Source organism: Saccostrea echinata, unplaced genomic scaffold, assembly GCF_033153115.1.
Source record: "Saccostrea echinata isolate AGI-Se365-2 ecotype Australia unplaced genomic scaffold, CSIRO_AGI_Sech_v1 ptg000009l, whole genome shotgun sequence".
Classification (NCBI taxonomy): domain Eukaryota; kingdom Metazoa; phylum Mollusca; class Bivalvia; order Ostreida; family Ostreidae; genus Saccostrea; species Saccostrea echinata.
The window spans coordinates 4,825,418-4,848,315 of NW_026889758.1; the positions used below are offsets into that span (position 1 = coordinate 4,825,418).

Sequence of the window (22,898 nt, forward strand, 5' to 3'; positions counted from 1 at the left end):
TTCTCCCTCACTTTGTTCAATCTAATGCAAGTTATGAAAATTTTGTTTAGCTGATGAGCGGTAAATATGGGATGGCAAAACAGATTTAAAGTTTCATTTTGAAATGTACAGTTAAACCTCATCATCTAGAACTCAACAGGACCAAAATTAAACTTCGAGATATCCAAAATTCTTGATTGTAAAAAACATTAAGGTATGTCACTCATGATTGAGTTATATTAAGGATTTTTTGAGAAGTACATTTTAGATAACTGATAGATAACTAATGTTTTTTAATGCAAGCATCCTGTTTATATAAATTGAATTCCAGTTCTTTTATGCCCTCCTTTTCCCAGGTTAACGTAAGCTCTAAGATATGTAGGGGTTGATATAAAAGATTTCTTGGAGCATGGCAAGATTATAATTTGTCTGATCTTCACAAATTTTTTATATGTGAGTTTTGTCTTTGTTTGGGACCAGAAGGAAAAGTCATATCATTTGAGTAATGTAACTCGGGTGAGCATTGTGGCCCTTGTTTTTGTTTGATTAAGGTAAATGCTGTATATTTTAAAATCGTTTTACTACGTAACCATAGGGCACATATTCCACATGCAGTGTATTTTGACCTGTATAAATGTTGCATTGGTACAAAAGAAATCCCTCTGAACCTCCCCGAACCAGAATGTTGGACAAAGTATGTGCAATCATTAGGTGTGTCTACAGACACTCATGTGGTGGTGTATGATGGACAGAACATGCGACTGGCATTCAGGACCTGGTGGCTCTTCAGGGTAAGTAGTAAGACTAATCCTAAAATAAAACTTCTATTCATTTAATATTGTCCAAACATTGGTTTTGTGTTTGAATAATATGTAAGATGTACTCAGGAAAAAAAATGTACTGGTACATGTGTAACTCATATATAAATAGAGGAAAGATGAAAATTAGGCATTGCAAATCTGTTAATTTACTAGCAAGAAATTAGTTATTTTACACCGCATATTATCTAAACAGTAGTACAGTTTATATATTTTGCCAAGTTTTCGCATACTTCATAAAAGAATATAGCGATAATATGTTGATGGAGTTGCTGAAAAAAGGCAGTTACAATGTAATAAATTTACTTGTCTTTGAACTTGTTCAAATAGACTGAAAGCCTTACATGGATAAAAAAATCTCTTGATTGATGATGCATCAAGGAATGTAATTGATGCTGTTAGTTTTGTTAACTTTTAATTTTTTTTCTAGCTATATGGTCATGAGAATGTTTCTGTATTAGATGGAGGTCTAATTAAATGGGCAGAAGATGGCTATGAAATCACAGTGGAAGAACCGCGTGTGGAGGTATACAAAAATTATTTACATATGTGGTTATCAAATTTCACGAGTTGCTTTTAAAAGGAGGAAATATCTACAGAAAATTGGCTTGTGACCTTGAGACAGATTGTAAACTGTTTTACATGTATTTAAAAAATATTGTTCAACAGATAAGGTAAAAAACAGAATTTGCTTCATCCTAAATTTGTGGTTGGACATCAAATAATTTTGTAATTGTCTATACCTGGGTAATATACAAGGAATTTTTTTTGTTGTTGATAAATTTGATTTTTGCAATTTATGGATAAATAATGATTTGTACATTAAAATTCTATTTACAGGCCCCAAAATATGAGCACTTCAGATAAACACACTTTGAAGTGTTTATATCCAGATCTGGAAAGCTTTCTATTCTGAAAGAAGTATACCCTTCAAACACTTACAAACCAAAAACTTGGGCCTGGATATGAAATCCCCACCAGATAGCATCTTTTTATTTAACAAATAAGAAGATGGAATAACTGAAGGGAGGAGTGGGGGTTTTATACACGTGTATAAATATTCTGATTATCTGAAACATGATTTCCCTCTTTTACATTTGTAGAAGCCTGGCAACTTCCAGGGCCAGTTGAATAAAGCTTTAATGAGAACCTTTGAGGACATGCAAAGGAATGTGAGGGTGCAATCAGAGCAGGTGGTGGATGTGAGAGAGGCTAAAGCTTTTGAGGGGGACTTAGGGGAGACACCAGGTAATGAACAAAATAAAAAATATGAAGGAATATCATTGTTAAATTACATATATATACATGTATTAGTTTACACTATTGTGAATCAGTAATTTCTGTTTGGACTGATTTTAAAACTAATCAAATAACCAAGAATTTTCTGAACTTTTGAAAACTCCAGCTCTTCATCTATCAAAGGTCTCCACTGTCCTGCAGGCTTCGAGTTATCCAGAGTCACCTAATGTGTAAATACCATTGTCTATCTAAGATAGATGAAAGGAAATCATTCTACAAGTATACATGTACATTCTGAAAATTTATTTTTAATTTTGGTATTTAGATTTCTTTTGATGTAAAAAAAAGTATGAATAGGTCTATTCCCATCAGCTTTTTGATCCTTGAGATAAATACACCTTTTTAGCTCACCTCGACGAAGTTGATATGAGCTTATGCTATACCCCCAGCGTCAGCATTAGCTATGGTTGGTGTCCAGGTTAAATTTTTTGGAGCAAGTTCATTCCCAAGTAACTAATTAACTTTATATAAGTCCTACCTGGACTAAACTTTCCTGGATGATGCATCTAGGGATGGACACTATCAGACTTGCTTCAGATGCTGGATCTGACCAATATTTTCCAGATGAGTGAGCAGGTTAAAGTTTTTGGAGCAGGTCCATTCCCAAGTAACTATAAGCCCTACCTGGATCAAACTTGCATGAATGATGTATCTAGTGATGGACACTACCAGACTTTCTTTTGATGCTGGATCTGACCTACATTTTCTAGATGAGTGAGCAGGTTCAAGTTTTTGGAGCAGGTCCATTCCCAAGTAACTATAAGCCCTACCTGGACTTAACTTGCATGGATGATGCATCTAGGGATGTACACTATCCAACCTGCTTCGGATGCGGATTCCAGATGAGTTAATTTTAGCCAAATTTTAAATTAATTTAGCATGGATGATGTGTCTAGGGATGGGCACTTCCAGACTTGCTTCAGATGCTGAATGACCAGGGTAATGTTTTTAGTGCAGCTTTATAATTATATGGCCTGGTATGATTAAATTTGCACCTAAGGATGAATACTTCCAGACTTGCTTCAGATGTTGGAACTGACAGACATTTTCTTGATTAGGGAAAAGGTTACAGTTTTTGGAACAAATCCATTTCCAAGTAACTATAAGTCCTACTTAAACAAAACTTGCATGGATATTGATCTTGGAATGCACACTTACTAGAAAAAAATGTGATGTTATATTTGCCTTACTTATAGATAACATTCGTTGTGGTGAGCTTCATAGTCTTTGAATACCTACATTTTTCATCACTTTTTTATACTTCTTACCTAGAAAACTTGTGTACAACTGATTTAAGCTTTTAAAAACAAGATGTGTTTGTGAACACTGATGCCCCAGTATAAGGTATTGAGGAATATACCTGTGAAATATGAAAACCCTAGCAGTCAAAGGGTCCCAGTTGTTAATATCCAAAGAAAGATCTTGTAAAAAGGATTACATATGTGAAATATGAAAGCCCTAGCACCAACCGTTCCAAAGTTGTGGCCAAGGTTAAAGTTTTTCCAAAAGTAGGTCAAACTCCAAGGTCAAAAGGTCACAGTTGTTGGTATCCAAAGAAAAGTCTTGTCACAAGGATTACATATGTGAAGTATGAAAGCCCTATCACCAACCGTTGCAAAGTTATGGCGAAGGTTAAAGTTTTTCAAAAGTAGGTCAACTCCAAAGTCAAGGTCAAAAGGTCAAAGTTGTTGGTATCCAAAGAAAGGTCTTGTCACAAGGATTTCACCTGTGAGGTATGAAAGCCCTAGCACCAACTATTCAAAAGTTATGACCAAGGTTACAGTTTGGTAAAATTTTTGCAAAACTGGTTCAAACTCCAAGGTCAAGGTCAAATATGACGGTACCCAAAGAAAGGTGTAGTCACAAGAAATACACATGTGAAATATGAAATCCATAGCTTCAAGCAATCAAAAGTTATGGGCAAGGTTAAAATTTTTGCGGACAAACAGACAGACAGCTAGACAGACGGACGGACAGAGCAAAAACTATATACCCCAAATGTTTGATACGGGGGCATGAAAATTTAGGAAATTGTTTAAAGATCTTCAGTTTTATTGTATAAGGTCTAAATCAAAGAATGATTACAGGAGAAATGAAGTTTTTAATGAATTTTTGAAGCTTTTTATCACAGAATCTAGAAATGGACACATTCCTGGAAGTCTGAACATCCCATACAGTTTGTTCTTTAATGAAGATATGACTTTTAAATCTAAGGAGGAGTTAAATGACTGTAAGTATGGTTATTATATAAACATTTTATTCCTGGTTTCCATAGATAGAGTGAAAATGTTGCTTGTTATGGTTTTCAGGCTTGTTTTATTTTAAGCTTTGAAAATAATTCTTAGATTTTCATCCGAATTTTTGCAAATTTTTTGTTGACCTGATCAATCGGTGCAGATTTATCTATACTGCCCGAAAAAGTCATAGTAGAGGTCCAATTCAATATGCAAATCTCTTCACATCATCCCAATCTTTCACAACCAGTGATCCTTGTTTAATACATATTACAGCAATTACCATCTTGTCCGTTGTCAAAATCATGGCGACATTTGCTGGATTTAAAATGAAAAGATGAATGGTAGTTGAATACTGATCACAATCAGAATCAAGACGAAGAAAAACAAAAATAAAAAAAATTGAGGCGGGAGTAAAAATTCGGGGCGAGCGGGAATGAGAATCTAGAAATTTTCTTTATTATGGCCTTAGAGTTTCCAAAATGAACGAAGGACAACAAGTTTATTTTTATTGTTTCACTCATGTACAAAATGAGGCATTTTCAAGGGTATTGGAATGATTTTCAAGAATAGGAAAGAGTATATTGGGTAACCCTTTGTAAATCAATTCTCTCATGGGCATTTTCGTACATTGTGTTCCTTTTCACACTTTAACACAATCTAGGTTGAACAATTTATAGGATCACTTTATACCAGGATAAGGTTATGCTAATGTAATGGTTTGGGCTGGATATTGGCCTGGGTAGCTCAGTCGATAGAGCACCTGACTAGTGATGCAGGGGTCCCAGGTTCGATTCCCGGTCCAGCCATACATTTTCTCTTTTCCTGTTACACTTATTATACCCCCCGCTTGACAGTGATGGGGGGTGTCTGTCTGTACATCCTTCCATATACATTTGTTACACTTAGGGGTAGCATCTCTTATCCACTACTCCTCTTATATCACTGAATAAAATTTAAGAGTCTTTCACAGAATCTTTATTACATAGTGCAATTGTACATCTCCTATTTGTCATTTTGATTGGACAGATATTTGAGGTTTCCCAAAGCAAAACATGGACTTTGCCATTATATGGGAGGCGGGGATGTCATTTTGTGAGTTCAGTGATCACAGTACCTCTAGTTGTATGTTGTGGTTAGGGCTATACATGTATGGGCCTTGGATTCGGCCTGGATGGCTAAGTGGTTTAAGGCACTTGACTAGTAATACAGGTGTTCTGGGTTTGATTCTCTTCTTGGTACATTTGGTGCTGTTGACCACTCCTGGACTTGCAGGAGAAAGTTCTCCCAGGGTCTAAAGAATCTTGGTTGTGTGTCTCTGAGGGTAAAGAAAAATTAAGGAGGGACAGAAGTAGGGGTGTGGGCTATATGGACCATGGACTTAGGGGAAACAAACATCTATCATGTGCCAATTCATGATTTGACCTTAAAGTTCAAAATCAGTTTAGGGATTTGTAAAGGATACAAACCTTATTATGCCTTGAAGCCCATGTGGACATAAATGATATACAAAACTAGAATTGTTAAAGATTTATTAGTGATGGGGGTGTCTGTCCTTCCCCCTGTCCATTATGCTTGGGTTTAGCCATTCCTTATCTGCAACTCCTCCTATATCAAAAAACATGGACACTGCCATTTTTTTCTCTAATGTTATAGGTATCAATCTCTAATCTGCAACTCCTTCTATACCATTGAATAAATTTAATTAATGAGACTTGCAAAGAATCTTTATTAAAAAGTGTCATTGTGCACCTCCTATTTTACATTTTGAGTGGACAGACATTTGGGGTTTCTCATAGCAAAATATGAACTCTGCTTTTATTCTTATATTAGAGCCAGGGGAGGTGGGAGTATCATTTTTTTGAGCTCAGTGCTTACAGAACCTGTAGTTTTTGCATATTTTTACTTGTTTATTAAAGAATGAGGGCGCTTTTGATTGGCATTTGGCAGGAATCTGGGCGCACTTGAAAAGTGAAAATTACATTGATCTGTCACATGAAATTTTAGCATTCTTTTGATGTATCGGGTTCCTGTGAAATAGGACAGGGAAATATTTTCCCGATATTGTATATGATTTGCTAAAAAAGAACTTGATAATTGGCTAGATGAGTCATTTGGTACAAAATGTTAAATTTTCAAACACGTTTTTCTAAAAATTTGCTACCTCTGAGTCATCTCTCCATGATTTTGAAACGTTATTTATGTGCATTTTAATTCAAAGAAACTAACAAACATTTGTAAAAAATGGAGAGAAGACCCAGAGACGATAAAAAATGAACTTTTTCAAAAAAAATTCCAATGTGTAAATGCGGTGCTTCATTGACGCTTTAAAAACCATAAAGTGTGTGAAGCGGTGATAGCTCAGTAGAACATATTACCCGTCCAGTGCAATGACAAAGAAATATTTTTGCTTCGATCCTCGCATGGAGCTTATTTATAATATTTTTTTAGTACAAACAATCATTTTTTTGTCAGTTTAATTCCATATACTGATTTATTTTCAAATAGATAAATTCTGGTTCTGTTGCACCGAAAGCAAAAGCAATTCTTCCAACCTACTGATACTTTAATATATATATATATATATGTACTTGTAATTGCATTTAACTATACCCTATAGGTGTTTATTATTTGTGAAGAGTTACTTATATAAGTTTTACATGTAGTAATTATTAAGATAAACGGACTGATATATATTAAATTTGGCAAAGTATTTCAAACTAAATGTAACATTTTCCCATGTGTGTCACTTTGTAAAGTATGTTCAGCTGTGGTCAGCCGACTAAATCGTAGACATTTAAACTATAAATGTTTCGTACGCCTAATTCCTGCAGATCACACGCCAAACACGCCCATCTTATTATATCATGAAAATCAAATACCCTTTGAAAAAAAGTCATGTCCCCCCCCCCCCATAAAATGCCCCAAAATTTAAACAAAACTAAATTTATGTGACCATCACTTAAGTATGAGTGATGGTTATATAATATAAATAGTAAGTCATTTCATAAATGTGTGATGTCATTTTCTATGGGACTGGATTTTCTCCACAGTGTTTGAGGATGCAGGATTGGATCTGGATAAACCTATTGTATCCAGTTGCTTTCTTGGATTAACTGGATGTGCAGTAAATGTTGCTACCCACATGTTTGGGAAGAAGAACACAGCCTTATATTATGTAAGTGTCATTAAAAAAAATTATTAGCCCTATAGTAATCACTCTGTATGTCTGTCTTTCTGTCTGTCATTCTTCCATCCACAAATTTTCTGTCTTTTTCTAATAACCTTTTTATGGTTGTCCTCAGTCAGCCTTTGACTTAATGATAGATTTTATTTACACAATTCAGTTTGAAGCTGAGGTGGTGAGGATTCCTAAATTTATATAAAAGAGAGATGACTGCTGAAAATGTTCCTCTTGTAAACTATGTAATGATGTCCATACTTTATTTTGGTTGAAACACACATTTTATTGAATTATAATTTTAATATGAAATTGTATAATTTCTACTTCTCATTCACAGTTGATGATAATGATAAAAAACCGTCTGAATTTTTCTTAAAAAAAAAGGGGGGGGGGGGGGTGAGGTCTCTATTATGAAAACAAAGTTATAAGAGCTAAACAGGTTGGGCACAAATGTAATGTATCATGCAGTTGGTGATTTCGATTATTTAAGCATAGAATTATTATTCTCTGAAAGATGTACTCATAACATGTTATGAAAATTTCAAATGCCATTGCAGTTATGCAACTACATCCTTCAAATTATAATAATTCAATGCTTATATACTGTAGATTGGGAAATAATCACTATGGTTTTAATTTCACTATGTTTGTGATTTATTATTTATCCGCGAAATTAAACCCGTTGTGAATGCTATCATTAGTTTTTAAACACATTTTAATGCTTATGCGAATTTGAAATTAATTTCTTGCAGTGTGAAATTAAAACCATTGCGATTGGTAATTTTTGAGAGATCGTGAAATTTTAATACCATGGAATTAAAACGACTTACAGTTCTTCCTGCCTTGTCTGCAAATGTGATTTATATATCAAAAACCCTTGTATAACCCTTCAGGTAAGTTACAATTAATGGAAGAGTCACTGCAACAGTTGCTACTGTTAAACTGTTCAATGTGAATTCTGATTTTCGTTTGTGACATTACTCTTGCACAGCATTCAACTGTTGTGATATCAAAATAAAATTCATAACTTAACCTTTTGACCTCCCTGTCTGTGTTATAGTGTTTTGAATGCCGTAGCTTTCCATACACTTGTAAGCAAAATACATGCAGAATGTAAATATACATGTAAATAGATGGCTAAAAGAATATTTTAAATAGAATTTAGCCATATGATCCCACTAGCTAAAAAGAAATTTAATCAATAATAGAAAACGTCTGCCGCTAGGAATTATCAAATTTTAAATTTCAAATTTCAAAATGAGTATTTAGCTCACCTGAGCTGAAAGCTCAAGGGAGCTTTTTTGATCACCCATTGTCCATGGTTCGTCTGTCTGTCTGTCTGTCCATCCATCCATCCATCAATCTGTAAACTTTTCAAATTTTCAACTTCTTCTCAAGAACCATTGGGCCAATTTTAACTTAAGTTGGTACAAAGCATCCTTGGTTAGGGAATTTAAATTGTTAGAATAAAGGGCCAAGGCCCCTTTCAAGGGGAGTTAATCAAGAAAAGAAAAATAGGGTGGGGTCATTAAAAAGACTTCTCAGGAACCACTGGGCTAGAAAAGCTGAAACTTATGTGAAACCTTCCTGAGGTAAGGTAGATTTTGTAGGAAAAAGTCTTTAAAACTTCTCAAGAACAGATAAGCCATGATGAACAATATTTTGAATGTGGAAGCATCCTCGGGTGGTGTAGATTCAAGTTTGTTGAAATATTGAATTCCAGGGTTAGGGTGGGGCCACAATAGATGATCATAGGTTTACATAGAAATTTATAGGAAAAGATTTTAAAAATTTTCTCTTATGATTAGTCAAAGAACTATAGCCACGAACCATCAAATTCGGCCCTTTGCTTTTCACAAAAATAAAGTTTCGATTCGACAAGAGAACTATACATTAAATGTTAGAGGACAACATACTTGTTTTTCATACGTAACTTAATTTGTTAAATAATGCGCCGTTAGGCACGTGCAACGGTTGGAAGATGCGACGGTCTCATAAAAACGTTAAAAAATGCCGATTTTTCGACATATTTTCCCAAAGTTAGATGTGGCCACAGTCAAGAACAACATTTATACTTACCATAGATATAGATATTGCTGATACAAATCTTTATGCTTATTATCGTTGTTGTTCATTGGTGTGGCCAATATGAAATTTGATTTTATATTTTAAATTTTGATGCATCAAATAATCACTAATTTGTGAACCAATCGTTAACATTTAATTCATACAACAATAAAAAATTGTAAATTTTACAGAATATGCGAGAAAAGCAATCTATTGTTCGTATAAAAACGCTTATTGTGGAATAAAACTCAAGAATATAAACATTTTCTGAAATAAATATCTGGCAGAACATGGTTTTTATGTGAATAGGTCCATTACATATGACGTTACTAATAAAACGTCAGTTGTGACGTCATAAAGGCTCTATACTGTTTGGAATGTTGCTGAAAAGTTCTTTGTTCTCTCGAATGCTGTCATTATTTGTATGATCTAAGCCCAACTGGATGATACCATCAAATCATTAATTATTAGAAATTCACGCCAAATTGTTTTCTTTACTGCCTTAACCCCCCCCCCCCCCCCCCCCCGGACTGCTTTTTTTAAAGCTGTCAATAGACCTACCATTTTATATTAAAGCAACATTTTTTATTTTTATTTATTTATGTTTGATACTCTTGAGACAATTTTAATACTGATAAGCGTATTAAGAGAATAACTCAAATTGTAGACAATTTGATAGAGAATGTAGCAAAGATATCACGCGAAATAATAAAAACATAGCTTGCTGTTCAAAGTGAAAATTTTAAAAAAAAAACGCATTTAGATAATCATCTACATTCCCGCTATCTTGGTTACGGGCGCGATTTCATGAAGTGCAAGTGTTTGACGAAACCCGATATCGGTACACACATATATATATACTATAACTATATATTCTTTTGTACCAGCATATATAAGCCATAACTATATAAAAATCCTCTGAGGTAATTCTTATGCATGTACACAAAAAGGTGAATTTCCATCCTGCTTCAAAAGCATATATGTATATTTTTCAATATGTCTGCATTTAATAAAATCGAAGTGAGGATATTGATGCATGCATACATATAACACATAACTGATTTTGTCATCATTTGTAAAACATAAGTCAATTACACCCCAGTGAGCAAAAATGCATAAAAAATATCAGAGTGTGTCTTAGAAATCCAGTATAAAACATTTTTACTGTGCTCCAAATATTTCATTGAATTTGTTACTACATGTATCACAATCTATGCCTCTGGTCGTCAGTTAGTGGAAGGGGAAGTTGTTTTAAATCTATTTAGACAAAATAAAAAATAAAAATTGATAAATAAAATAAAGTACACTACATATAAATTACTCTTAAGTTTTTTAATCTGCCACCATTTCTTCACGATATGAAGAATGGATTCATCAGGGGTAGATCCAGGACTTCCAATTGAGGTTGAAAAATAGGGGTGGAGGGGGGGGTCATAAACTAATGACAGAAAAACTTGCAATTAATGTAATTATTTAAAGTTTAATCCCATAAGTTGTCTTGAATTTAACTTTCTTTATTGTTTATTAGTAGAAATTAATCAAGATATTGAAAATTGCTGTAGACTTTCCTACTCCTCTTATTTTTTCCCTCAGTTAGAAGGGGTGGGGTTGGGGTGGGGGGTGGTGGGCTGGTGCGGCACCACCACTGTGTACGAAAAAAATATTTGATAGAAAATTGAAAAGAAAATATAGGGACAGCTCTTATTGTTTTTGGGGGTAAAACATTTTTAAGCAAGTTTTTGTTGAATACAATCAATCTTGCGCTTATTGTAGGACAATAAGACATGGATAAATGAACCCTTGTACACGTGTTTCATTGATGACTGTGACTCACATATCAGCAATACACTTTACTCTCTTATAAACCATAAAAACCAGAATGTGCAATGAAATCGAAAGTGTGAATTTTACACTATAGTTAAGTATGCTAGAAACGAATATTTGCTCATGTTTAATCTTTTTGTTCATTTACATGGAAAATAATCATATAATTTTCGCAGATTTCTATCTTTACAAATTCTTTGCAGTAAAGATTTGGGAGAGAAATATTCAAATATTTTGCAAAAGAAGAGGGGGAGGGGGATCTAGCAAATACCGGTAAATATATAATAATAAACAGGGCTGATTTGTTTTCTGCTTTAGCCTTAAATTAGTGATTTTTTTTTTAACAGATTTATCTTTCTATGGAATATTTTTTTGAAATGTATTCTATATTACTCCAAAGAAACTCACATTTAGGGTGGCAATGCTTTGATGAGTTCTGTTTACTAAATAAACCATTTTGATAAATTGCGACACCCCTTTTATTAATTAATCTTTGATTTTCTATGTTTCTGTTTTGAAAACGACGTTGTTACAAATGAATAAATGGATTAGAAACAAGTTCCTCCAACTTTTTACTTCCTCCCTCTTTCCAAATCTCATTTAGATCTTTTATATGTTAAAATACTCGCAAGTTCAGGATCTAAGAATTTCGCATAAAAAGTCTATTTCCATTTAAACAATTTTTTGGGGGCAATTACTTCTATCCAGTTATTGAAGTACATCGTAGCTCTTCAGCTTCATTCGTTTTAAGATCATTTCAGGTACATGTATTTTGTTATTTTGTTTTAAGACTGCCCCCCTTCCCCACTTTGAAAAACAAACTACGTGCCTGGACGCGCATTTTAAAGATCAGTTTAATATTTGCAGGCGTGTAGGAAAAAGTCCGGAAAACTAAGTTAAACAGGCTATCGTCATTTGAAGCAATTTGTATGTATTTTTTTTTTGTTTGTTTTGTTTTTTTTTTTTAATTGATGTTCAATACTCAATACTTAACTAGGAGCGATGTATCGCACAAAAATGTATTCAAAGGATAGAAATACAATGTTCCTTCTTAAAAAATTATATAAACATAAGGACCAGTTAGAGTGAAATCTTTCCGAGACAGTCACACAGATTATTTTTACTGTACATGTATCTATAAGATTCAATCAGTTAAACACGCATTTGCTATCAAGACTGCAATGTGAAATCAATTTCCAACTGCTCTTAATTGTCTGAAATTAATTATGAAGTTTATTAGTAAGATAAATGTCTATCCCAATTAATACTAGTTTTCATTCAAAGTCACATATGTAAAATCGCTCAGTGTAATTTTTCCGCCGTACGACGTTATGTTTCAGAAAATGACGTTCTACCATCATTTTTCTTTTAAAACACCGTCATACTTCAAAGTCTCTTTTTCAAAAAATATAATCGATATCAAAAAAAGAAAAACGGCAAAGAAAAGCTAAAAGTCTACACTATCAATTGACAAAACCCCGTTACTTTTTGATACAGGGCCATTTTTGATGGTTCGTGGCTCTTGCTCTTTACTTTGAAGCATCCTCTGGTAGTATAGATTCAAATTATGATCCCTGTATATAGAATGAGGCCACAAAAGGTGAATTAAAATTTTACATAGGAATATGCTTGTATATACTAGGGGGAAAATCTGATGAAGAACAAAAGGGCCAAAGTGACTCAGGTGAGCATTGTGACCCATGGGCCTCTTGTTTCTTTTCTTATTATTCAATGTTTGTTGTTGAAGAATATTTGTTGAGGCATATTGCTTTGCTGCTGTTCGGTCGATCGATTGGTCTGTCTGTGTCTGTCAGTCGGTCCACCAACAGTTTCCGTTCATTTTCTTCACAGAGGTTGCACATACTAAAATGAAATTTGGTGTATAGATTTATCATAAGAATATCTAGGTCAAGTTCTGTTTTGGGTATGATCAAGCAATTTATGACAGAGTTATGCCACTTGGACTTAGAAAAATTCCAATTATTTGGGGGAGGGGATAAGTGTTTCACAAACATTTTTTTTATCAAGTATTCCATTACAAAGAAATTAGTTGAACATCAGTGGTATCTGAGAATTATCGAAACACTGGAAAATTCACTAACATAACTTATTCAAAGAAAAATAATCAAACTTAACATTTTTTTTATTCTACATGTCTGTTGCATGCGATACTGTAGAAGAAATGACTTCTAGCAAATTGTAATTATTGATTACACTACTGTATCAATATGTGATTGTGAAACACCTCTATTGTGTACCCAGGGAACAAAACTTTCTTGATCATCACATATAGCAGTATTAAATGTCTGCTCAATAATGTTTCTATTTAACTGACTTTGGTGAGGTACACAAGCAGTGAACCCTCCTACACAGATTTTACTATTCATTTCTCGAGGGATTCCATTTTATATACCTGGTGTTTATATGGTTACCACGATGACAAAGCTGATGTGTGGTAAATAATACATCAGATGTATGTTATAACAGTACCTCAAGGGACCGCTGTTTTATGACTTATTTATATAGATAAGAAGTAAGGAGGGAGTACTTGGGAGATGAAAATTAAGACACAGTGGAACTGAATTCCATTAATTGAGACATATAATTGATGGACTTGCACAATCTAACACATATCCAGTACATAAAGCATGTAGATGTTGTTGGTAACACTCCAAGTCAAAGGATTGATACAATATATCAATAAGAGCCTGCTGTCTGCAATACCATGATTTCACCAAGATATAATGGTTTTGGGTTATTTCAATCATGTTTGTTTCTTCATAACAAGTTATCCAGTTTTAGCTTTTAGGATTTAATGAACATACTTAGTATTCTCTTTTCAATTGATAAGCGAGATCATTAAAACACTTCTTCAGACTTAAAACAGAATGAGAGAGATAACCACGACTTAAAATCTCTATACACTCTCCAGTCACAGTTTTGTGCATCATTAACTCAGAAACTTTTAACTAGTTTTAAAGCTTTCTTTAATTCAATAAAATTATTTTTTATTTTTATTATATAAGTATTAAATTTCTTGTGGCCTAATTATATCTTTGCGTCGTGTAGAAGACATCTATTGATTTTGATGTCTCTTGAAGATGGTTCAATTAATGCCAAAAGTTAAAGAATAATGCATATTTATAAGGCAATGCGTTAACTCAGAATTTTTTTTTAATCTAAAAGGTATTCTAACTCTGTAAAGGTGAAAGACACTCCAGACTTTGATGTAATTGAAGGTCAGGGTCAGAATGGTTCAGTCTTTTATGACCAAAAAAAAAAACACCATTTACTTGATTTATTCTATTAAGGGCTTGAAAATAGGCAAAGGGGGTGCTTATTTGGACTGTCTGTTCTAAAACTTACGATAATTATATTGCATTACAAGACATGTATTAAAACAAACAGAGACATGCTCTTATAAAAGCATCCCCATCTAAAATGCATTTTTTAAAAAGGTAAATGCCACTACATTCATAAAATGTGACAGCAAACTACATTAACATTTTTAGAAGGCATAAACAATTTAAACACTATAAAATTAAGATAAAAAATAAAAGATCTAAAACTGCCAATTATCTCTAAATTGTTGTTAAAATATATTTTTACAAATTCAATCACTCAGCGATGTTTGTCATGACTGCTGTGACCTCACTGCCTACACCATTGTGTTTCAAAATGACAGATACATGTATGTCATGTAGGGAAAAGGGGGGGGGGGGACAAAGAAAATCCCATCAACAACTACGTTAATTTTAATAAAACCTTAAATTCAATTAATTTTGAAAATTAAGCATTGATGTTGAAAACCTACCCAGTATTTTTATCCGGAGTCCAGAGAGGGTTAGCTGCAAATCTGAAGCTCGCTGGTCTCAAAAAATTGGGATCATCCATCCCAGTTTTTTTTTCAGACCAGTGAGCTACAGATCTGCAGCTAGGAGAGGGTAAGCAAAGGTTGGCCTTATTTATACTGTAAACATACACAAGTAAATACACTCAAAATTAAGCTTAATGTTTCTTATCTCCTTTAATGGCATAATCATAAATTATATATTTGTATTTTGGAACAAAGCTTCTATATGTATTTGAATTTGCAGACAAGTAGCTTTGAGGAAGGTACTTAATTATAATTACTGCTAAAATAAGTGTGTTTACAGTGTTAGAAAACTGCATGCCCTGTTTGACTGTCAATTTCTTAGTTTCTGTATTTACTGTTAAGGTCAGACAAATGTTCCTCAGTAATGTATAATTTTTTCTGAGAATTTGTCATTGAAGTTTTACTGCTTTAACAAGTTTTCTCATAAAAATTAAGGTACCTTACCAGGCATTGGTTCAAGATACCAGAAGATGTTATTTACTATATACCAGTAATCATAGTATGGCCAATATCACAATGTTTTAGTGTCTTTATCTACTTAGATATTTTGAAAAAAGATTAAAAATCACAAGCTAATGATAATATGATAATTTGTTGTATATTATGAAGATACAAAACAGATATTCAAACAACGTGTCATCAGATCTTAGTATTTTGTTTGATTTACATTGTTATATATCCCTAACTGCAAAATATTTTAAATTTTTGTAGGGCTCCTGGAATGAATGGCGACTTCGAGTTAATGCTAGTGAATGTGAAACAGGTCCACCACGTCGTAAAGGATAATTATTCAGGGAATACACACTAATTAGCTAGAAATATATACTTTATTAATTATTGATTGTCTACAATTTCCTTGTGATTTTTTTTAATTTAATCTTTGAAAAAGATATTTGCCATATTTATTACAGAATTGCTCTAGTAAATCATATATAGGAATCAGTTAAGTAATAAATTTTATGATTGTTCCTGTTGTTTAACATGCATTAATTACTTATCTGCAATATTTTATTTTGATTGATGTGTTTAAGTTGTTTGCATGTATGAAATAAAATAGTTTTACTAAAAGAACTTTTTTCTTTATACTAGTATGCCCGGGCCTAATGCCCCAGACACTGTTTTTCTGAATTTCTAACTGTGCAGTTCATTGGACAAATTACATGCAATCTATCTGCCCTATGATTTGGTAAAATGTAAACTTGTATTATGTTGCAGCATGCTATAACTGCACAAGCAAGAGAGTTTCTCAAACGAAATGTAGTTTCTACGCTTTTGTTGTCCTGGAATAGTTCCAGTTCAAATCCAAATAAAACATTCAGGGGCAAGTAAAGAAGGCCAGACCTTACTCAAAACATGCTTACAACTTATTAATTAAAAGATATGTGGATAGCACTCCGGCAAGAACGGTGCTCAAATCCCCCCCCCCCCCAAAAAAAAAAAGTTATGTGAAAAATACCTTGTGGTATTAAGGTTGTTATACATACAAAAAGGAGAGTAACTGAAACATCCAAATATGAAACAGATTTGATAAAACGTTGTCGATATATCGTGTTGAAAGCCATAGTAGATGTTTTCTTCTGGTATATAGAAGAGATGACGACCCCGTCAATACAGTACATAGAAATTGCAGAAACTACATAAATCCCTCTGCTATATCAAATTCAAAACCAGTTCTCGTCTTGACCAGGAGTTTATTTTTTTTTTCATTATGCAAACTATCACCGGGTTGATTTGCAGGTAAAGTGTCCTTTTTCTCTTAACTACATAGATTTGAATTAAGATACAAATGACATGGGTTCGTTAATCATTCCCAATCAAGTCTGGTATGGTCCTTTGAAAATTAACAGTAAAGAGAAGATTTCTCAATGCATAGCGGTGACCATAAAATCAAGCGCTTGTTGCACCTGACAATTTCCTAACTTAATTACAGGCTTTTTTCCGGAACTAGAGGTTATTGTACATATAAGACAAATAATAATTGATTTTATGCAAGCATTAACAGAAAATGCATGGACAATTTTTCTGACGATTTCGAAAAGGCATAACATGGCTTTTCCTTATAGTATAGTCAGTTCGCGTGATTCAATCAGACATTCATTGTAACAATCCCATCTGACTAACTTCAATCAAACGGGGGTTTACTGTAATTCTGTTTAATTGTGCAAGAGAAGCTGCAGGAATTGGGTATTTACATCTGTCGTCTGGTTGATAAATAATCGGGTAGAACGCTGTGTATACATTCCGATTGTTATCAGAATTTGCTTGAAAAGCATCAGAACTAATCTCCATTGGCAACCATATATTTTCTTGATCTTATACATGAATTTTCTTTCAGAAAGTCAGCGAAGCTTTTAGCAATTCGAAATAAAATATGAATTATTAATACCTTTCGTTTGAAGTTTACAGTTAGTACTTGTGTGCCGATATAGATCTACAATATCTAAGATTCAGCCAAATAACTTTAAACATGTGTATTGTTTAGAACATATGAATTCGAAGATATGCAATTCTTATGCCAGCATTTTTTTCTATGGCTTGTTTTCCTTTTAGACCTATCTTGTATGTTAATATTTGATATTCAGGTTCATCTTAATGAATGATCCCCCGTATCAATCCCCCTGAAACCACTGCATAAAAACACGGAATAAACATTGCGGAATTTGAACCAAAATGTAGAACGCAGAAGCCAACACTGAGAATAGCTTTATCTTCCTTGAGGAGGGATCAACAACTTATAACAAGACCAATGTACTGTATATAGAAAATTTACGCGTGTCAGGAATACATATAAGCGAAGTATATATCCAAGAATTACACATTTAGTAGATACATGTATTTTTTTTTTTGTGACACCTTATTTTCGAGAGATAATTATGTTGGATTTATAAGCGAGACAAAATTTTCAAGAATTTCTGTTATTGTTGTGTATAATCTTTAACAATAAATATTCAAGAGAATGAAGATTTCGCATGCTGACAGAAATTCAAGAACACGGCGTAATTTTTACCGAAAGAAGTGAGAATATGAATTGCAATTTATTGTCATAAAGGTGGAGAGGAATTAAGGACACAGACAACTTTATTTTCTGTAAAATTGAAGAGTTCCAATAATTGAAAGAACTTTGTACGACTTTTAGAATGCCTTATGATGCTGTATACCGATTTTTGGGAAAATTCAGCTCAGTTAAACTGTGTTTGGTAATTTTTTGCATATTGTTCGTTGAATAACAAAGAATTTCATCATTTAATATCTATTCAAACCCCCTGGTAATGTATGCTGAATTTATGTCTAAAAACATCTGATAGTACAATTAAATTAAGAATATCTTGAAAAATTATCAATGGGTAAGGTACGTTTAAAGGTAGGTTGTCAATGACCTTAAGAATCTTACATCAAAGGTAAATAAAATGAAATTTAGTAATTAATTAATTTGGTGCTTGTTATAATGCCAAAGTGCCTTAAAGTCGCCGTGATCATTATATATTTGGTAATAGTGATTGTAGATGCCATCTTCTCACACAAATGCACAATGCATATGTAAACAAATTTTAATTAAATTATTGAGTCAACAATAAATAACATTTACATGTAAAATTGTACACAGTTCCTCATATAACAGAATTAAAAAATCTTTTAAACATACAATGATATACAAAACCAATATCGTGGTACAAACAGACGGAGATGTGATATGCTGTCTACTTAAGTTACACTTTCTACACCGGAGTCGAATGAGCTCGAGTATCCGGGGAGGGGGGTCAAAACACGGACTACACCAAGAAAATGAATGGTTTCACGGTAAAGCCCTCACTCTAGGAACACATATTTACAGTATCGCCGTTCCCTTGGATTTTATTATTAATGCTTATATCTTCCTCGAACTTAATTAAGAAAAATCAATAAACAGTATACCAGTATATGTATAAATAAAGGAATGTTTGATATATACAAAGTAATTACACTGATTTTTTTATAGAAGTGTCCGTTTAATAAATCCAGCACCTAGTTTTGTATAGATCTGAGCAATACGTCACTAACATTCTGGAGTTTCCATCCGGGGCCCTTTCCTCGCTGGCCTTTGCTGTGGTGGCTCATCGTCATAATCGTCATCTGTTTCTGTACCGTTTTCTCTTCCATCGTCTTGATTATCGATCTCGTCATGATAGCCGTTGTATTGCATATCTTCTTCACCTTCGTCGACCTCCATGTCTCTTTCTTCTTCGAAATCTCGATGCTTTTGCTGATGACGTACTGGATGAGGTTTTCCTGGGGGCTTGTTGCTGCCCTGGCGCTCATTTCGCTGACTTCTGCTCGTCAGAGGTTCCTGCTCATGGCGGTTAATACCCTCTCGTGAGTCACGTGATGGTTTGGACATGTTGGAATCAATGGATCGTCTGGGTTCGTGCAAACTGTTGCTTGTAACACGTTCTTCTCGACTGCTAACAACCTTCTGTGAATGTGTTGTTTGTCTGCTGCTGCTGTGGTTGTTGCTTCTTTGGGATAAATTGCCACGATTGCGAGGTTGCGCTCTGTCGGCTGCAAAGCCGTTTTGATTTTTGTCATCGCTGTAATCATTCTTAATTGGTCTTGCATTTTGCTGTCTCTTCGGAGGTTCCTTAGCCGGCTTCCACTTGCCTCGTTCTTTCTGTTTTTGCGGCGAAGGTTCTCTGTACGTTTGATGTTGTGCCTCCTCATAGTAATCCATGTCATCCTCTGGGGGTGGGGTTGGTTCGCGAACCGGAACTTTCTTCTGACGGATTTCCTTCGGAGAACCCTCACCCCCGACCACGAAAAAACTTTCCACCTTCTTAACAAGTAGTTCGTGTCGAAGATTCGAAAAACTTTCTATCTGCAACATATTAATATAAAGCTTTTTAAATCACTATTTGTAATAATTCCACCAATGAAATCAGCAGTCATATTCACACTGTTATTGAACAATGCCTATTAGAGCGCGATGGTACTAAAACAATTAATGCTGATGACACACAGACATGTACTAGAAATTTATATACCGGTAATTAAATATACATTGTCTACCTGCAGAATCCTTACCTTATTATAAGGAGGGACGGCACAGTACAGGGCTGTTGCAGGATTGTCAGACATACTGACTACTTCACCCATGTCTACCAGCATCTGCTCAAACGACTGCTCCGTCTGTGGGTTGATGATCATTTTGTCCTGTAAAGTCCTCATAGTGTTGTTTATGATTGTAAACGTAAGAGGTTTGCTTTTAGCTTGATTCGGGGACCTGTTTGGACCACCCCTTGTTTGAGTGTTGCTGCCCCTGAGGATATGCTCCCTGGAGGGCCCCTGACTGCGTTGCAATGGGGCTGCACGCTTAATCGGAGAAGGTGGACCTGACACTTGCCCATATTGTACGCTTCTGTCAATCTTGGGTGTACTAGACACGACACACTCGTCCCCAGGCTGAAAATCCTTTACGCTTTCAATCAACTTCCCGTCTTCCAATCTGAAGATGTACATCACACCCTGTGGAGTGTCAATTTTGCTGTTAAGGTGGTTCATCAGACTGTCCAAAGACGGAAACATCTTTTCACTGATAGACAGGACGATTCCTTTATGCAAGGCATCTCTATTTTTGAAGAATTTGACTCTGATAGCTTTGGTATTCTGCTCGCGGTCCAGAAGACTGGGTGGGTAGCTCTCGTACCGCTCGTATCGGTACTCGTTGTATCCATTCTGTTGACGAATCCTCTTTTGATGAGGTTTGGACACCGACATTCTGTTTCCACCCCTATAGGTAGGTTGATGATTATCCTCACTTTCACTGGACTGATACGGATCCCTCTAAAACAGCATAAAAATATCTCAGCTTTGATGTTACGACTGTGTAATGTGTTTTTGTCTTTGCATGTGTAAGTATAAAGTTTGTCGGAGTTTTAGTCTCCAGCAGCGGTGTGATATCGGCTTCAGGTTGCACCAGAAGCTTTAATGGGGATAGGAGTGTATATAGTGCACTACTTTCTTCAAACAAAGGAAAATGTAATCAATGTTTATGTAAGGCTGTCTGTAAACAGATTCTCATTAGTATGTTTATCACTGAACGGTCGGAGTCCGGAGTAATGTTTCCAAAGCAACCAGTCTCTTAATTATTAATTAATTTCTACAACTTTGAAGCTGATAAACGTAAATATCGATATCGACACTTTGTACACCTGACACCAATTCACTGATGGGGAAATATCGGACACCATCCATACTACCTGTAGGGAAAATGGTCAATTTGCACACTTTTGTGATGGGTTTTCAATTTGCTATCTAAAGATACTGTGATGTACTTATTTAAATGCAGAGGCTTCCCGAAGGGCACCTGTGACCGTGGGCCTAAACGATTTAGAATTTGCAATGGTCAACAAATCTGAGATCCCTTGTATTTTAGCGTAATTGGCCATAAAAGGATATTAAACTCTTAATCCCACCCCCTACCCACCCCACTCCAATCATTTCTTCAAAGTTTCATTGAAATCAGTTCATTCTCTTATTACGTATTTCGCAATATTTTAAAATTAAAAACACACACACACACATATTTTTCAATTAATTGGGGTAAGATCGGTTCAAAAATATTCTGATAATAGAAATTTATTTACCATTCTAAAAAAAAAATAATTTATTTCTTGATCATTTGATAAATAATGAAGGATATACGTTATTCAATCCCAGATTTCTTAGAAAATCGAAAAAAAATGGATCACCTACATTTAACACTACCATAAAAATTCCCATAAAGAGAATTTAAGGAATCTCTTAAAATATAGACAAAGTAATGACTTTAATGATAATTCTACGTTTAATTATTTAAGGAAATGTTCCTTCATTTTCCTACACACGCACGTATGTAAAGCAAGTTAAACAAAATCAAAATAATTCTTACATTAAAATTGAAAAAGGGTTGGAGAAGCTGAAGAGAACACTAGTTACAGAAAAATTAAAATTTAGCTTGAAGATAGCTTTTTCGTCATGCAAAAGTTTGTATAATGATTTAATATGACTAAATATTTCATGTTCATATACTGTCCTCTACCAAATTTAGAATGTGTCCAATTCAAATTTTTATACAAATTGAAGAAATTAAACAGATTCAAAATTGGTTGAGGGCTATATTACTTAGAGTAATTAACAAACCCAGCTATTCTGCTTTGAAAAGCAGATCCTCCATTTTCTTTTGATAACAAAAGTAGATAAAAACGGATAATCTTGTAAATCAGACTCACCGAATCGCTGTGGTGATCATAGTAAGACGAGCGCTTCATGATTTAACTGCGTTCTCTTTCCCCGATTCCAAGTCTGTATATTTCGGAAATATGATGCTGATATTAAGTGACCACTGCCGTGGCTGTGTTCGCATGGCAACCATAAACAAACCAGGCAGTTTCTTCTCCCCTGGCACTACCAAAGACTCAGTACCGTATTCGGTCCAGTAAAATCCAATATAATTATTGTATCCATAGTGGTGTAGCCAATAGTCGCATTGTTTATTTATGTTGATTTGAGTGATGCTCCTGAAAAGATAAAGCTAAGCAAACTTTGCAGTCTCGAGTTATTATCTTTGATTTTCGTCATCTTCATTATAATAGAAATCAAAGAAA

The 22,898-nt window shown here is 34.2% G+C and overlaps 2 protein-coding genes across 4 annotated transcripts in view; one reads left to right on the plus strand and one right to left on the minus strand.

Moving 5' to 3' along the window:
• Window positions 1–16,289, plus strand: part of LOC133181647 (thiosulfate sulfurtransferase-like) — a 30,135-nt gene extending 13,846 nt beyond the window's left edge. For 2 of the 3 annotated variants that reach the window (XM_061316200.1, XM_061316199.1), the window contains exons 3-8: window positions 575–770; window positions 1,228–1,323; window positions 1,901–2,045; window positions 4,228–4,326; window positions 7,384–7,508; window positions 15,994–16,286. In XM_061316200.1, the coding sequence (XP_061172184.1) occupies window positions 575–770; window positions 1,228–1,323; window positions 1,901–2,045; window positions 4,228–4,326; window positions 7,384–7,508; window positions 15,994–16,068 (736 nt within the window). In that variant the 3' untranslated portion in view covers window positions 16,069–16,286. Of the gene's footprint in view, window positions 1–574; window positions 771–1,227; window positions 1,324–1,900; window positions 2,046–4,227; window positions 4,327–7,383; window positions 7,509–15,993 lie in introns of all 3 variants that reach the window. The other variant, XM_061316198.1, reaches the window with a different exon arrangement.
• A 2,985-nt stretch (window positions 16,290–19,274) lies between these two features.
• LOC133183189 (echinoderm microtubule-associated protein-like CG42247) lies at window positions 19,275–22,584 on the minus strand. Its single transcript, XM_061318139.1, has 3 exons — window positions 22,524–22,584; window positions 20,338–21,096; window positions 19,275–20,131 (listed from the first exon to the last, which is right to left on the minus strand). Exons 1-3 carry the CDS (start codon window positions 22,560–22,562, stop codon window positions 19,316–19,318), a joined length of 1,614 nt encoding a protein of 537 aa, XP_061174123.1. The 5' UTR covers window positions 22,563–22,584; the 3' UTR covers window positions 19,275–19,315.
• Between the last annotated feature and the right edge of the window lie 314 nt (window positions 22,585–22,898).

What these genes read in the sequence shown, in the direction of transcription:
- LOC133183189 (XM_061318139.1), bottom strand. Translation starts at nt 22,562, where the DNA reads ATGAAGCGCTCGTCTTACTATGATCACCACAGCGATTCG. An exon ending in ATGATCACCACAGCGATTCG is followed by an intron (nt 21,097 to 22,523) that starts GTGAGTCTGATT and finishes ATGCTGTTTTAG; the next exon opens with AGGGATCCGTATCAGTCCAG. An exon ending in CCGTCCCTCCTTATAATAAG is followed by an intron (nt 20,132 to 20,337) that starts GTAAGGATTCTG and finishes AATATGTTGCAG; the next exon opens with ATAGAAAGTTTTTCGAATCT.